Source organism: Phalacrocorax carbo, chromosome 1 (assembly GCF_963921805.1).
Source record: "Phalacrocorax carbo chromosome 1, bPhaCar2.1, whole genome shotgun sequence".
In the NCBI taxonomy this organism is placed as follows: Eukaryota; Metazoa; Chordata; class Aves; order Suliformes; family Phalacrocoracidae; genus Phalacrocorax; species Phalacrocorax carbo.
This window is the reverse complement of record NC_087513.1, coordinates 203307145-203321830: the sequence shown is the minus strand read 5'-3', so window position 1 is coordinate 203321830 and position 14686 is coordinate 203307145. Positions and strand designations below refer to the sequence as shown.

Below are 14686 nucleotides of genomic sequence, written 5' to 3'. Positions count from 1 at the left end.
GGGGACTGAGAAATTGGGCTACAGACAGGACAGGCTCAGTGAGTGTCTTAACTGGAATTTTTAGAACTGCAGTTCTCAAGAACAATCCCACAGCAATGCCTTTTGCTGTGAAGACATTAAACTTATGAAATCCTGTGTTTTTTCTCTACTGAAGCGGATTACACCACTGGAGTTCTGGTATAGTTAATAAATTCTTCTCTGGAAGCAAGGAAATGCTCCCTCTGAGAAAGAACTGAAGTTTTATATGATAAATTCCTCAAACTACATATTTGAGCATGTTTACATGAGGTAGTATCATTCTCCCCTGGCATAAGTGAAGAAGCTGCGGAACAGAGAGTTGAACTGGCTTGACAAAGGTCGTAGGAAAAGAAATTTATTTGTAGAAATCCATTCTCTAGCTGAGAGTGAGCAGGTTTTGCCTACAGTCAAAATGGTTTTGGACTGGTTGTCATTTTATTTATGCCCTTTTTAACAGAGTGTGCAAACCTACCAGAATACACTCCTTGCAGTTTATAAAACACAATGAAACATCAAAGTGATATAGAAGTGTTCATACATAATAGTGCATAAAAATATTGCTATTGATATTGATAATGATTTATCTGCTGAACTGTACTTTGCATACTATACGCTCTGATCTTTTTCAATTCCTTTGATTGGAGGTCCATCGATTAAAGAAGCAAAGAGTAAACATCAAGGAGCTGAATCACAGAATATTAAAAAGGTTAAAACAAACCCAGATGCTACTAAAATACAGTTGCTTGGAGATAGAAAGCACTGAAAGATTGCACCTTGTGATCCCTCCTGCACTGTCATGCTAAGGATGGTGTCACATTAAAGATGGTGACAAGAACAGAAAGAGGAAGAGGAGACTTGGGTTTTGCAACAATGGAAACCAGAACAAATGAAATCGTTTGAGCTCCTTAAGGTCATATACACCAGGGAAGAGCAGTGTATTGTATGGGACTCCCTGGCCTTCTAAGTGCGTGGAGTTTAAGGTACACTCCTCAGCCTCACCTAACTTCTCCTTTGATATGAGCTCCTGAAGTTCAAGTATTTTTCCAAACACAAACTTTTAGATTTATGAGTTCTATTTTCCACAGGCCAAATTAAAATTTTAGCAGGAACATAAGTGCTTCGAAATATTATTCACACCAGGCATTTTCTAATGAATTAAAAAAAGCATTAAATATTTACATGAAAAATGAGCAATTTTCAACATAAGGACAACTTCTACTGTTCTGCAAATGAGTACAGTTGCACATTATGTGCTCTATAATGTATTAATTATAATGTTCAGTTACAAATTTCAAGCTTGAGGGAAATCCCTAAGCAGCAAATCCAAGATTTCATTGGACTAAACTCCATTTTGGGACACTGAAGTCATGAGCACATGTTCTTAGTAAATTACATGATACAGCTGCTATAGTGGAAGTACTGCCAAGATCAAACTTCATATTGTAAACTTTAAAGGCATAATATTGAGAATATATGCTCAACACAATGTACTAAAACATCGGATATGAACTTTTTTCATAAAGCTCCTGGTTTATTAACAAGAATGTAGTTGCCATGTCTACAGTACATTACAGGTTTTCTCATGTCTAGGGTAGATGCAGTTAACGGGTATTTTCATTTATGCCTACCCACGGTTAAAGTAATGAAGAAGGCAAAAAATGCAATATTGCCGCAGAGGACAGAAGAACCATACCCATCCATCATCCCTGGGGGACAGGCTGGATTATTCTGGAGGCAGGTTAGATCCTGCCCCTCTCAATGAGTGCCCTCATCAGTTCAAGCACTTCCAAGCAGATGAGCATTTGCCATGGTTCATGGCTCTGCAGTGTACTGCAGTGCTCATTTCTGCCAAGCTGGGACTTCTCACACATCACTGTAAACACTGCTAACAGCTCCACTGGCTTCTTTAGAGTAACTGGGGAGAAACAGTCACTGCTACTATAAGACTCACCTGGGATACTTGTCTACCTTAAGATGAAGCAAAACCATCCCTTTGACCTCTTCTATCCACTGAATATAAAGAAAGTCTAGATGAGAGAAGTCTTCATGGCTGGCATCTAAAATCAGATGAACCTGTAGATCCCACTTCTAAAACCAGCAGCGTGCATCAGCTTGGCCTGGCAGTGCTCTAAAATAGTGTGAAATACAGCAGATTTTAACCTGGAAAATCTGCATCTATATGTGAAACCCTGTAGACCTTACGACCGGTTACTGTAAATCTTGAGTACCTTAAGCTTGCATTGCAGTATTACTCTCTAATATCTGCAGTCCTCTACGATGTATAAGGCCTCTTCCCAATAATTAGGAATGATCTGATTTCATCCAGAATAGTGGGAGAAACCCTTGGGCAAACCTTTGTTGATTTGGGGATTTTCTTACTGTGTTTTCTTCTGCTCAGCGTTTCATAAGCCATCCTGTATCTTCTAGTGAAATATATTTGCATGAATGGAAAAGAGAATGTCTAAGAGATGACAGATTCCTCTCACCATGCCTCATAATTCAAGCTTAAGAAATAGCCAGGGAAAAAATTATACAGGCAATACTTTTTCACAGTAGGTTTCGTTTATATGTGGAAGCTGCTGCTGCAGAAACCGTGAATCTCAAACTGTGAGCTCAAAAAATGAACAAGATTTAAAGAAACAATTAAGTATGTAGCAAGACTACCTTGTTATCCTAATAATTCATAAAAAAACCCCTGGCAATTCCTCATCAAAGCTACGTCAATCTTGTCTTATTAGAAACCAGGAGAACTATGTAGGATGCAAATTATGTTACCTACTACAGATGTTTTGAAACATATAGCATCAGTCACAGTTAGTCACAGCAGACAAAATACTTGACCTTGAGTAAATTAAGTATGAGAAGACCTTTGATCCTTCTGTGAGACTTTTTTGTTGTACTAGTGTTGCTAGGAAATAAAAGTATTTTACTCTATTTTCCTTGCTGCTGTCTTCCAAGCAAGAGCAGCTGAAGGTTCCCAGTGAAGAACTACCATGTTCATACAATGCATCACAAATGTATTTTGAGTCTGGTACATTTAATTTTTTTATCAGAATAATATATTTGGTATTGTGCTCATTTTAAATACTACATTGCTTGTCACACTACATTTTGCAATAGACCTCTTCAAATATATGTAACAAATTGTTCCATAAGTAATAACTACATATAAAATATCTTCATTGAATTAAAAAATCCATATGTATTTTCTTCATGAAATACAATATATACATTATGATCTTATAGTTTTAAGGTAAGTCAAAATTTGGGCTTAAACAAATTCACAGTGTCCATTTTACCTCTGTAATAAACATCTTCACTTTAAAAGTGCCTGGATCTTAAACTGTGTGGCTAAACTAATGGGCCAAGCAGAAGGCTGAGCAGTTCCCCCAGACCATGACAAATACCCTTGGGGCAGGCCGACCTCCACAGCAGCTTCCACTGCTTTCCAGGCAGATCACAGCCCCTCGCCTCCACCTGCCTCCATGTGATTTCAAAACTCATCCTAAAACTCTCTTTTTTCCCTGAAAATACACAGTGGTTTCACCAGCAATTTTAAAAAAAAAGAACTATCAGTAAATTCAGCTAGAAACTAATCTAAACCCATTAAAAAATAACCTCTAGCCTAAAAGGGAGAGGTGCAAACATTTTGATACATTCCACAACAAATAAGTTTCACAAAGCTAATTTAAAAGCAATTACTGACAAGCCATTTTCAGCCTTTTTTCCTAAACATACAAGGCTTTTACAGGTGTGTTATACATTTTGATATTCCTGTCACAATTTTTCACAGCCCTTTCACTAATTTCAACCAAGCTTAAAGAGAGCAGAGATCCCCAATGTAATATATGCTTCTAACAGTCCCAGAATTGGTGACTATCAGAAAAGAGAAACCCAAATTACTGTATTAACTGATGGGAAAATTAGCTGGAATTTAGCCTATATCTATCTAGAGAGACAGAAACCAGCTGACTATCCTGCATGGATGTATTATCTGGCCAGTCACACAACTATCAGCCAGACACAGCTTGGGCTACCACTTCTCTGGTTTAACAGGAGACATAAAAGAAGTACTGCAGTGGGCAGGGTGGAAGTGTTGGACGCTCCTGCTCATGACATGGAGTGAAGATTCTTCATTGAAGGAACCCTAGGGAATACAGGACAAGAGCTGAGATTTCTCCAATGGAAAAAAGGACAAGGGTTGCAAATCCATAGAAGATGAAATTTCAAGAATTTTTGGAACAACATGTTTTTGTTTGCTAAGGATAGAACTGAACAAAATTCAGTGATTTAAACAAGTTTAACTGTGGGGAAACATGGTCCCCAATGTGTGATGTTCCCAGAATTCAAAAAGACAGTTTGCACGTAATATTTTAGTGTCTTCCACCTTAAATAAACATTACCAGCTTTACATTCAAACCCCTACCCTACAGTTTGCATGTTTTAGTTCAAGACATAAAAGCTTGAGACCCTGGGAATTCTGGAACAGATTAGAACTTCAAGGATTAATTATTTTGGATTAAAGAAGTTTTCTTCAGGCTTCAGCAATAGCTTTTCAATAAACTTAGTGAAAAATATTTATTTCTTAATGCACTAACTCCCACTGGAACCTAGGTATCTTTCAGGATAGTCCAGTGGTGACGGGGTAAGTAGGGAAAAGTATAGCACAGTGCTCTGAGTATTCTAGTATCTACCTCTTCAAGGAAACGTTCAAATACATTAATATCCTCCACATTTTTAAGAAATTAGCGCCTGGGGTTTTTTTGCTAGCTTGGAATGCTTGAAAAATTAAATAGTTTTTGATATAAATATGTAAAAGCCTGGAATTTTCCTCTTTTGCTTCACTAAAATATATGTAAGAATGTCTACAAAAGGAAATTTGCAAAGGTAACCAGTTAATGTAGGAAAAGTTTAGATTTATGCCTTTAAACTTTCATGACTGGGCTTATCAAGATTCCACTGGAATTCTGAAAGAGGTAAATAGAATATTAAAGTAACTCTCAAAGTAAGTCTTCTTCAGCAGGTAAAGAATAAATAAGTATCTTTACTCAAGTGTTACCTCCTCCCTACTGTAGACCCAGAGGATTTGCCACTGTGCCATTTCAATAAAGAATTGGAATGATTTAATTTCTGTATCTGTTGTAGAAATGTGAGCTAGACTTGAGAAAAACAGAAATATGGCTTTAAGTGAATTGTTAACATTCTGTTGCTTTTCTTAAACATTTAGGTTATCTCTTGCTTTCTTCTTCCTTAGAGTCAATTGACAATTTTTCCCCAAGTTTCCTTATAAGTTCTGCCAGGTCTTCAGAATTTTGAGATTTTTCCTCAAGGAGTTCATACCGGAGACTTGAGATGTCTTGTTTAATTTCCTTCAGTTCACCTGTAAGAGACATTAGAAAATCACACTATTAAGAAACAAAGGAAAAAACCGGCATATCCGAATATCTCACAGTTATCACGGATTTTCTCTGGATTTTTTTGTTGAAGCAGAAAAGGCGTATGATCTGCTGCCCATTGGTGAATGATGGCTTAAGGATAGGAATATGAAGATGCAATTCAGGAATCAAACAAATCTGAACACAAAAGTGTGAGATATCACGTCAGTTCACAAAACTCAAATGATTCATTAGATGGAACCTGCTGTTCTGCTGCAGAAGAGATCACGGAATCATAGCATCATTTAGGTTGGGAAAGACCTTTAAGATCACCAAATCCAACCATTAACCTAGCACTGGCAAATCCACCACTAAACCATGTCCTTAAGCACCACATCTACATGTCTTTTAAGTACCTTCAGGGGTGGTGACTCAGCCACTTCATTGGGCAGCCTCTGCCAGTGCTTGATAACCCTTTCAGTGAAGCAGTTTTTCCTAATATCCAATCTAAACTTCCCCTGGCACAATTTATCATAGAATCATAGAATCATTAAGGTTGGAAAAGATCTCTAGGATCATCAAGTCCAACCATCAACCCAACACTACCATGTCTCCTAAACCATGCCCTGAAGTGCCATGCCTACACATTTTTTGAACACCTCCAGGGATGGTGACTCCACCACCTCCCTGGGAAGCCTGTTCCAATGCCTGACCACTCTCTCAGTACAGAAATTTTTCCTAACATCCTATCTAAACCTCCCCTGATGCAACCTGGGGCCATTTCCTCTCATTCTATTGTTACTAACTTGGGAGAAGAGACCAACACCCACCTCGCTACAGCCTCCTTTCAGGTAGTTGTAGAGACCAATAAGGCCTCCCCTCAGCCTCCTCTTCTCCAGGCTAAACAACCCCAGTTCCCTCAACCTCTCCTCAGAAGACTTGCTCTCCAGACCCTTCACCAGCTTCGTTGCCCTTCTCTGCACAAGCTCCAGCACCTCGATGCCCCTCTTGTAGGGAGGGGCCCAAAACTGAACACAGTACTTGAGGTGCGGCCTCACCAGTGCCGAGTACAGGGGCACTGATCACTTCCCTGCTCCTGCTGGCCACACTATTCCTGATACAAGCCAGGATGCTGTTGGCCTTCTTGGCCACCTGGGCACACTGCTGACTCATGTTCAGCCAGCTGTTGACCACCATCCCCAGGTTGTTTAGGGCAGATCATGCAGATCAGGGGTGCCTGAGTCCTTCTGGCCAGAACTAGGCCTCTCACTATCCAAAAGAGAGCAGTTCTCTCCTTTTCCTGCTGCACTAAGTGTTTCTCCAGGATCAGAGGGGTGCACACAGATAAGAACATTTCTATGAAGTACATTCACTAGCTGTTTCCACGTAATAAATCATGCAACAAAAAAAAAGTTTGAATCATGTATATCCCCATGCATGAATCCCCAATAAGAACATATATCCACACAAGGGAGAATTCATATGGGAGTGCCCCAAACCAGCTGCTGCATTAAATGCAGCCTCACCACGGGAAATGCATGGGCATTATTAGAAGTAGCAATGCTTTTCACGAGAAGTCATCAGATCAGTGATAGTTTCTGATGGGAGAGCAGAGACAGAAAGCCATATCTCTTCCTTAGCTTCAATTTCATGTTTATTTTTCATCTTGCACTTGTAAACATGTCAAGTGGATTAAGTATTTTTGAACCATTTTTTTCAAGTGGCACATGTAACCACTTTAATGAGTTTGTTTTGATTCTGTGATTAGAGATAAACGTACAATTCATCAACATACTCACCTTCATTGACTTCATCACTTTCCTTATCTATCTGAGCTTTCAGTACATATCTTTTAATGAGACGCTTCATTATTTTCTGCAGAGAAGAAGGAAAAAGAGCTTTCTTATTTGGACTTTCTAGTATTGCTATGACATTTCAAAACATGAGCTCTTTGCAATCAGACATTTCAGTGTAGTACCTGCCAGGTTAAAGGAATATGATGTAAAAATCTCTGCTTTCATCTACAGTAGATATTTAAACTTTATGCTTTATGATTCTGCACATGTATGCACATGAAAGTTAGAAAACTAAACACATCTTACAAATGTTATCATTCATGAATCTTAACCTACTACTGGAGTGTATGAGAATGATTAATACAGTTGCAGCTTTGATCTTCATATAGGTGAAACTATCTAGCCTCTGTTGCTACCCGAAGATGGAAAAGACCCCGATTAGCTGTGCTAAATATTAAACCCTTTTGCCGTCAGTTTATTTTAATCTATTTTCATATTATATTTGGTAAGTTATATTTTCCCAGTGTAAGGCTTAGAGAAAATGGGGCCCACAGTTCTGAGAGACATTTAAGCATCTCAGCTGGGACTCATCTAATCAAATACAGTTATTTTCTAATTACATATCTGTGGCAGTCACCTTTTAATTCCTTCTATGGACAGAAAAAGCAAACCTGAGAGCACAGTTCATCTTGGACAACTAAAATTGATCAAATAAGTCCCACCATTAGAATGACTACCCTCTCTGCTAATAATAAGGGTAATATAGGCCACCAAATTTAGCTGTAAATTTTACCTTTCCAGGAAAAATGGATTCCGCCTGATTCTCCAATTAGTTCAAATTACTTTATTAAGAACAAGGTATCTAATTACCTTGGAGGATCTATCTTTCTATCTTTGGGTTTAATATTTTCATATGATGTAATCCATGACCACACAATACCTTTTTTTTTTTTTTTACTACAATATATAAAATATACAGTTTTATGTGTCTTTTTTCTCCATAGTAATAGACCTGATCAGAGGTGGTTGTGAAGTGAATCATCCCAGACCAGTGAGTGGTTCCAGATCATCACTACAGTAATGCTTGCAAAGTCAGCAGCTGTACTGCTTATTCTAATAATCCGAGAATGTTTCAAATACAAAGCCACACATCCTCAAATTTATGGAAAAAATTTGTAATCTTACTATCTATCACTGCATCATAATGAAATTGGCTAGGAAAAAGTCAGGGAGTTTTTGGAATAGACTTGTGCAGACACTGCATAATGTAAGAGTAGAGCAGAGCTAGCCTGCCCAAGGGGAAACACTTTTTTCTGTCTTATGGCTAAAAAAGGTATACTTGTTTTCTATGCCTTTCTGCATTCAGATGGTCTTACTCTATTGCCAGGCAGCTCTTGCTTCTTCCTTTCCACCTGCTTTGCAGTATTAGAGGAAGGAAAGGAGCAGCCTCTGGACCAGAATAGCTGAGCTTTATGTGGACTGTGCTGCGTGTCTTTATACCAAACTGCACAAAGGCTCACTGCAGTTGTTTGGGAAGCAAAGAATAAACAGGCTGTATTGACAGCATAAAGGCTGAGAGATATTTGCAGTGCTTGAGGTAGTAGAATATAGAGGTGTTGCACAGTAAGCTGAGCTTCTTCAGCAGATGGAATGGGAAGATTTTAGGCTTCTTTTTTTTTTTCTTAATTCGCCCTGCACAGTTGAGGACTCAATCTGCCCCTAAAATTAAAAACATTTTTCAAGCGCTTTAAAATATTGCACTATAAGGGTAGCATTTAAGAAACAAAGAGGAGAGAAAAATACCCTCAGATTGTACTGCAAATATCTAAATCATTGCGTGTATTTCTGATACATGCAAGGTCTGTGGATTTATTCTTGATTCATGTTGTTTACCATAAATTCAGAACCGTCCTTATGCTGTCAGTCCGCCAGTTCTACTACTTCTTGACTTTGTTTAAAAATAAACTGGTTTTTACCTGGTATTGCCTTGGAGGATTGTTTATACTGTTTAAGTGGATTTCATCTGAGCTTCTTATACTTGATTGCTTCCTTTGACCAAGCTGAAATGGAAACATTATTTATAGTACAAAATAAATAGGAGAACAATATGGTTAAATTTCCTTATGCATATATCGCATGACAGAACATTAACTGTTAAGCTCAATTTGGCAGATATTAAATTACTGTGGTGAAGTCCTCGTATCTGTGCAGAATTTCACCACAAGAGTTGAAAGAAACCCTTTCAGACTGTGATGTAGGAAAGTGAGAACTGGGAGATTTTCTCCCTTTTCTCTGCCTCTCACCTGCTCCTAACTTGCCCAAGGGACCAGAGCAAAGCAGCCACCTCCCCATGGGCTTTCCCTTGCCTCTAAGGTGCACAACAGGGAGATCCACATCAGGACAAAGGCAGCACTGGTGCAGCAGAGCTTTGCAGGCAATGGATGAAGGAGAGTCAGGGCAGGGTGTGGGAGAAGCCAAGGAAGAAGGAGAGGTGGCAGCATTACCACCTTCCTTTCTTTCACAGCACTTGCCCATAAATAATGTGACCTCTACTACCACAAAACACACAAGGGGTTTGCCTCTCCCCTCACTTGCACTAATGGCTGAATGTAATTGGTTACACAGTTCATGCCAGGGACCACAGAATTATCAGCTGACATTTTTGAATAGCATCTTCTTTGCTACATGTGATGAAAGAAAAGAACATCACTCCCCGATCAAACATCAAGGATGCAATTTGTGTGCTTTGTTACTGATTTACATCTTTGAGAAGGAAGAGCATCACAAAATGGTGAACCGAGACTCAAGCTGAATGACTAGGCTGCAGTAAGAGTGAATAGCAACTGTCGAAACGAAGTAAATGATATTACTTTAGAATGATAATGTGGCCAGTTCAATGAGTACTAGTGCAAGAAATAAAAAAAAAAATGTGAAATATAAATCATGATTGATCTGGCTGAGGAATAAGTGGGACTGCCACTAAAAAGTCAGTTCTCTGTAATTATACATACAAAATTATACAAAAAAAAATTTTACTGTTTTAAAACGTGGGGCTACCATTGCAGTGTCTAAGATCCTGTGGGATTGTGCTGTACTTTCAGTGAGGTTCTCTATGTTGGTTATCTCTGTGTTTTAACACATCGAGTACCTACAGATAAGCAAACTGGGGCCCTCTGAAGCCTGGTAATATGTGGGATATGCTGGGATATAGTTTGGTGGGGAGGAAAGCAGGGGAGGGTTAGATGCTTATGCAGCTGTACAGGCATGTCACACCCCAAGGGGGCCCACACCACAATGCCCGATGTTAATGAAGGCTAAAGCCTTCATGTAGCCAGTTCTCCTGCAACTGAAATCATTATAATCTCTTGAGGTATAATGGGAACTTCCCATGTTTGAACTCTGATAATAAATGGAAGTAGGAGTATAGAATATGTCATAAATATTCACCAGATGTCAATCAGAAAATGATTAAAACATCTCAGCAGAGAGCTTTAGTGGGGGTTCATTCTAACATACATGTACTAACATAAAGGCTAAAATAAAAAAACAGGAATTGGCTAGATATAAAAAGGCTGAAGGAGGCATCAGATTGAGTTGTTTAACAATGAGAACATTAATTAAAAATCTCAATTCTCCCAGCTACTGAAGATCTTGCTCCTTAAAACTAATCTAGTTTTCTAGAATTCCAAATAACTTTATATTCACTTTAACAGTAAAGTAACTAAAACTTCATGAATTTTCAAATATGGAATAATTTAAATATTTTTAGACTTTGTTTAGCATTTCATAGAATCATAGAATGGTTTGGGTTGGAAGGGACCTTTAAAGATCATGTAGTCCAGCCCCCTTCCATGGGCAGGGACATCTTCCACTAGATCAGGTTTGTACTTTGATATTTTCTCCTGAAGAAAAGATTACATTTATTGGTAAAATATATTAATTCACAATTAATATAAATTTTACACTAAATTTCTAATTTCTTCTTGTTCTTTAGGAATATTCACAGTATCTATACACACATACTTTTAAAAACATTATCTATTCAGACTATATTTATTTGACTAAGCAAAAATAATGACAAAAGATATATAGTGATATATAAATAGACATATGAATAATTAATATTTATCTCTAACATATTAACCTGAATTTGGATGGAAATTGAATTAAAGATGTATAAAAAGGGCAAGTTATTGTTACTTTTTCTTGCTTAAATAAAGTTACCTTAAATATTTTGAATATATATTAGAAAACATAAGTTTACCTAAATGCTTCAACTTAAACTACATATCTGATTTATAATTTTAAAAAGTGGCTAGTGAGTTTACATGACTGTGTAATCACTATGTCTTTCAGGATTTTAGAACTAATAATACTCTCTTGGTCCTCACTTTTACTACTAGATTAAAAAAGAAAAACACACTTCTTGCTTCTTCAGCTGCTGGTTTCCTAATGCACAATTTTTGGAAATAATGTGGTAAAATGAGAGGAAGAGTATTCTTCCTCTGCAGTGGCAGAGAAAAGCCGCCCTGGCCAAAGCTGCGCTAGGGCGTGAGCTTGGGCTCCAGCTGTGTGGCTGGTGTCGCAGCCCTTCTGGACCTCTGACTTTTCCTGTGATCTTATTCATGATGCATTTACTTATCAGTTTACATATAATCTACAAATGCTTTTTATTTTATAATGTATTTTTAATATTTATTATGCATTTTATTATGTAATGTATACATATTTTATTACAATATACAATGTAATCTGTCATGCCGATTACCAGTTTCCAATTTTTGGTATGGTAGTTCACTTAAGAGTTAATCCAATGCTTAATTAAAACTCGATTTCCACTTGAAATAGCAAAATTGGTAATATGTGGTGGAGTGAGTTAAGTGAGACACTGCAAGCCTGTAAAACCAAACACACTGTAACATCTTTACCTTAAATTCGACCCTTCAGCGCTCTGCATTTTTTGAACAGAATAATGTACTTTTACTTAGGTACAGACTGCACCTTGAAAGTTGGAAGTAAATCAGAAGTGTGTAACTTCATTAAAACTGCTTATGTGTACAGTAACAGGACAGAATATCTATTGTATATTGCTGAGTGACCACTTGGTGGCAGAGATTGACAAGTTTTCATTATAACTTCATTTTTACACAAAACTTTTAAATTCCCTTTAAGCTTCATGCCTATGGCTTTTTTCTCTCCCAAAAACTAATACCAGAGTAAACTCAGCCTGTCACATTAATGAATGAACTAGAATTAATATTTTTAAGTTAATATCTATTGAACGTCTGCACATGAGAAACTGGAGGGGAAAAAATGTCATTTAAATAAAACAATGATATAAACCCTAAAAAAGTTAACTCTCCTCCAGGAGTGTTGTGTGAAAGAAGAAATGCAGCCTACATGGACCACTGCTCTCAGAAAACACCTTCTTCTTTAAACCTGCTTCTCATTTCATTGTTCTCTAGTATTACTTAAAATTCGATGCAATCAGAATAGTAATGTAATTAGTGTAGCTGTTTTGTGTAGCACTTTGTTACCTCTTAAATCCCAGTTTTCAGAAGCAGCTGACAACTTGGAATGACAGTAAATTTTATGTGTGTTGACCAGAAGGGAGGGTTCCCAGAAAATGACTCATTTTGCACTCCCAGAACTAGAGGTCACTTGTGAAAATTTCAGAAACATTATTTTATACTAGGAAAATAAAAGTTAACATATTTTTAATTGTTTGAGTGAGACTTTAAAGCTGTTTCAAAAATCAGTTGTTCCTTCTTTCTGTTCTGAAGGTCCATGCTTTAAGAAAAAGGCTTAAACAGGTGATCTGCCACTGTGGGGTTTTAGCTCAGGAAGAAGAACAAGTTCTGTGATTGTTAAACCATAAATTTTCTTATTCACAAGGCAATTTTTCAATTTAGAATAAAACTCAAGGTAGGTTTCTTTAAAACTCTCCTTTTTCTTCATTTATTTCTCCCCTTTTTTGGTTTGAGTTTCTTGTCCACTGGATGTTTAAAACACCAATTCTAGCCCGAAATAGAAGAAATCTGCAAGTTTTAATCAACAGCCTGAAAGAAAACGTCTTCACAGCCTTTATTATTATATGTAGATATGTCTCAAGAAATTAATTTCTGGCATGCTATACTTCGAACACAGCTATGTAAATCACTCGCCATTTAGCACTGCTGGCATCTGGCTTTGTTTTCTGCCAATGGGAATCAGGGCAGAGCTGGCTCTAGAAGAAGAATTTCCCCCATTCCCATCTTAATTCTTGTCTTTACACTCACCCTGGTGCTGCTGCCGCTTTTGCACTGAGAAGATGCAGACTCTGCAGGAGAAAGACCCACAGGCTGGATCTGAATCATTAAACTCAGGCGTGTGTTAACATTTCTGGGTACTGCAATGCAATGCCTTCTATCAGTAGACTTTTTGTGTCCTCCCAAGTAGAACTTGCACCAGAGCAACCGGCTCTCTCCCTAGGCACAGTGTGGCAGTTGGAATTGTCTGGGGACAATAGCTTGCAGCAACCCTACTTCGGGAGGAAAACTACTGGACAGCAAGCCATTCCTGAATTGGCTTCAGGGCCCACATAAGCTCCCTGTCACATTTACTTTACTAGCACAGCCACAGCCACCAGGTCTTGGGTCTGGTCTTGGCAAATCTTTTCTGAGCTTTGCACAATTCATTGCATTTATAGCAGCTCCTTGCACAAGTAGCTCACCAGTCACAGCAGCACCAACCTGCTCAGCACAGGATGAGTCTGAAGTCAAAACCCAAAAAGCTTGAGAATGCTTTAAGAAGATGCCATAAAATAGCCTCAGCAATAAAAAATCACCAACAGTGGGTCAAAATGTGACACAAAAACATTTTAGTTACTTCTCAGAAGAGTGAAGGATGGCAGCGTCTGATAGATTCAGATAAAGTCAGCTCCACAGTGTGCGGCAGTCCAAAAGGTAAGTAAAAATGTAATCATCTGGCAATATCAGTCACCCTTCTGGAAAAGCTGGTGAATGAATAGATGTGACTCAACTGCTTTATGTTTTTCAACGTAAAAGCTTTTTTTTTTAATTGATTTGTAGTTTTATAGCTTCTTTGGTTAGGGAGTAAGCACATTTCATTTAGCATTAGTTACACTACAGTCTGCAGTGAGTGGAGAGCATTAATATTTGAAGACTAAAAATTAATGCAGGCTTAGGAAAAAATCTGATAAATTATGATTGCAACATTACAGCTCTTTCAGAGGGATTGCTGTAAAAGTAGACACAACTGTTACTGTCTTATCTAGGATTGGTAATTATTACACTTTGCACTTAGCCATCTGAATTGCTAGGTTTCAATATAATTTTGGAAAGGAGTGATAAAAATCCAGCTTCCTTCCTCAGGGTGTAAGAATGGGATTTTTAAGAGTACTTGTTTTATGGAAGATAAATTTAAATTTAAAAGGTCATTAAAAATAAACTAACTTACTTATATGCTTTTCAAAGTCACAAATTAAGTGAATTAGAA

At 37.7% G+C, this 14686-nt stretch overlaps 1 protein-coding gene across 1 annotated transcript in view; it reads right to left on the bottom strand.

The window, feature by feature from the left end:
* Positions 1-3196: 3196 nt before the first annotated feature.
* Positions 3197-14686, bottom strand: part of TRPC6 (transient receptor potential cation channel subfamily C member 6) — a 108915-nt gene continuing 97425 nt past the window's right edge. Inside the window, exons 10-12 of the mRNA XM_064441315.1 lie at positions 9166-9249; positions 7193-7268; positions 3197-5398 (exon numbers count right to left, since the gene is read on the bottom strand). Of these exons, the coding sequence (XP_064297385.1) occupies positions 5247-5398; positions 7193-7268; positions 9166-9249 (312 nt within the window). The 3' untranslated portion in view covers positions 3197-5246. The remainder of the gene's footprint in view (positions 5399-7192; positions 7269-9165; positions 9250-14686) is intronic.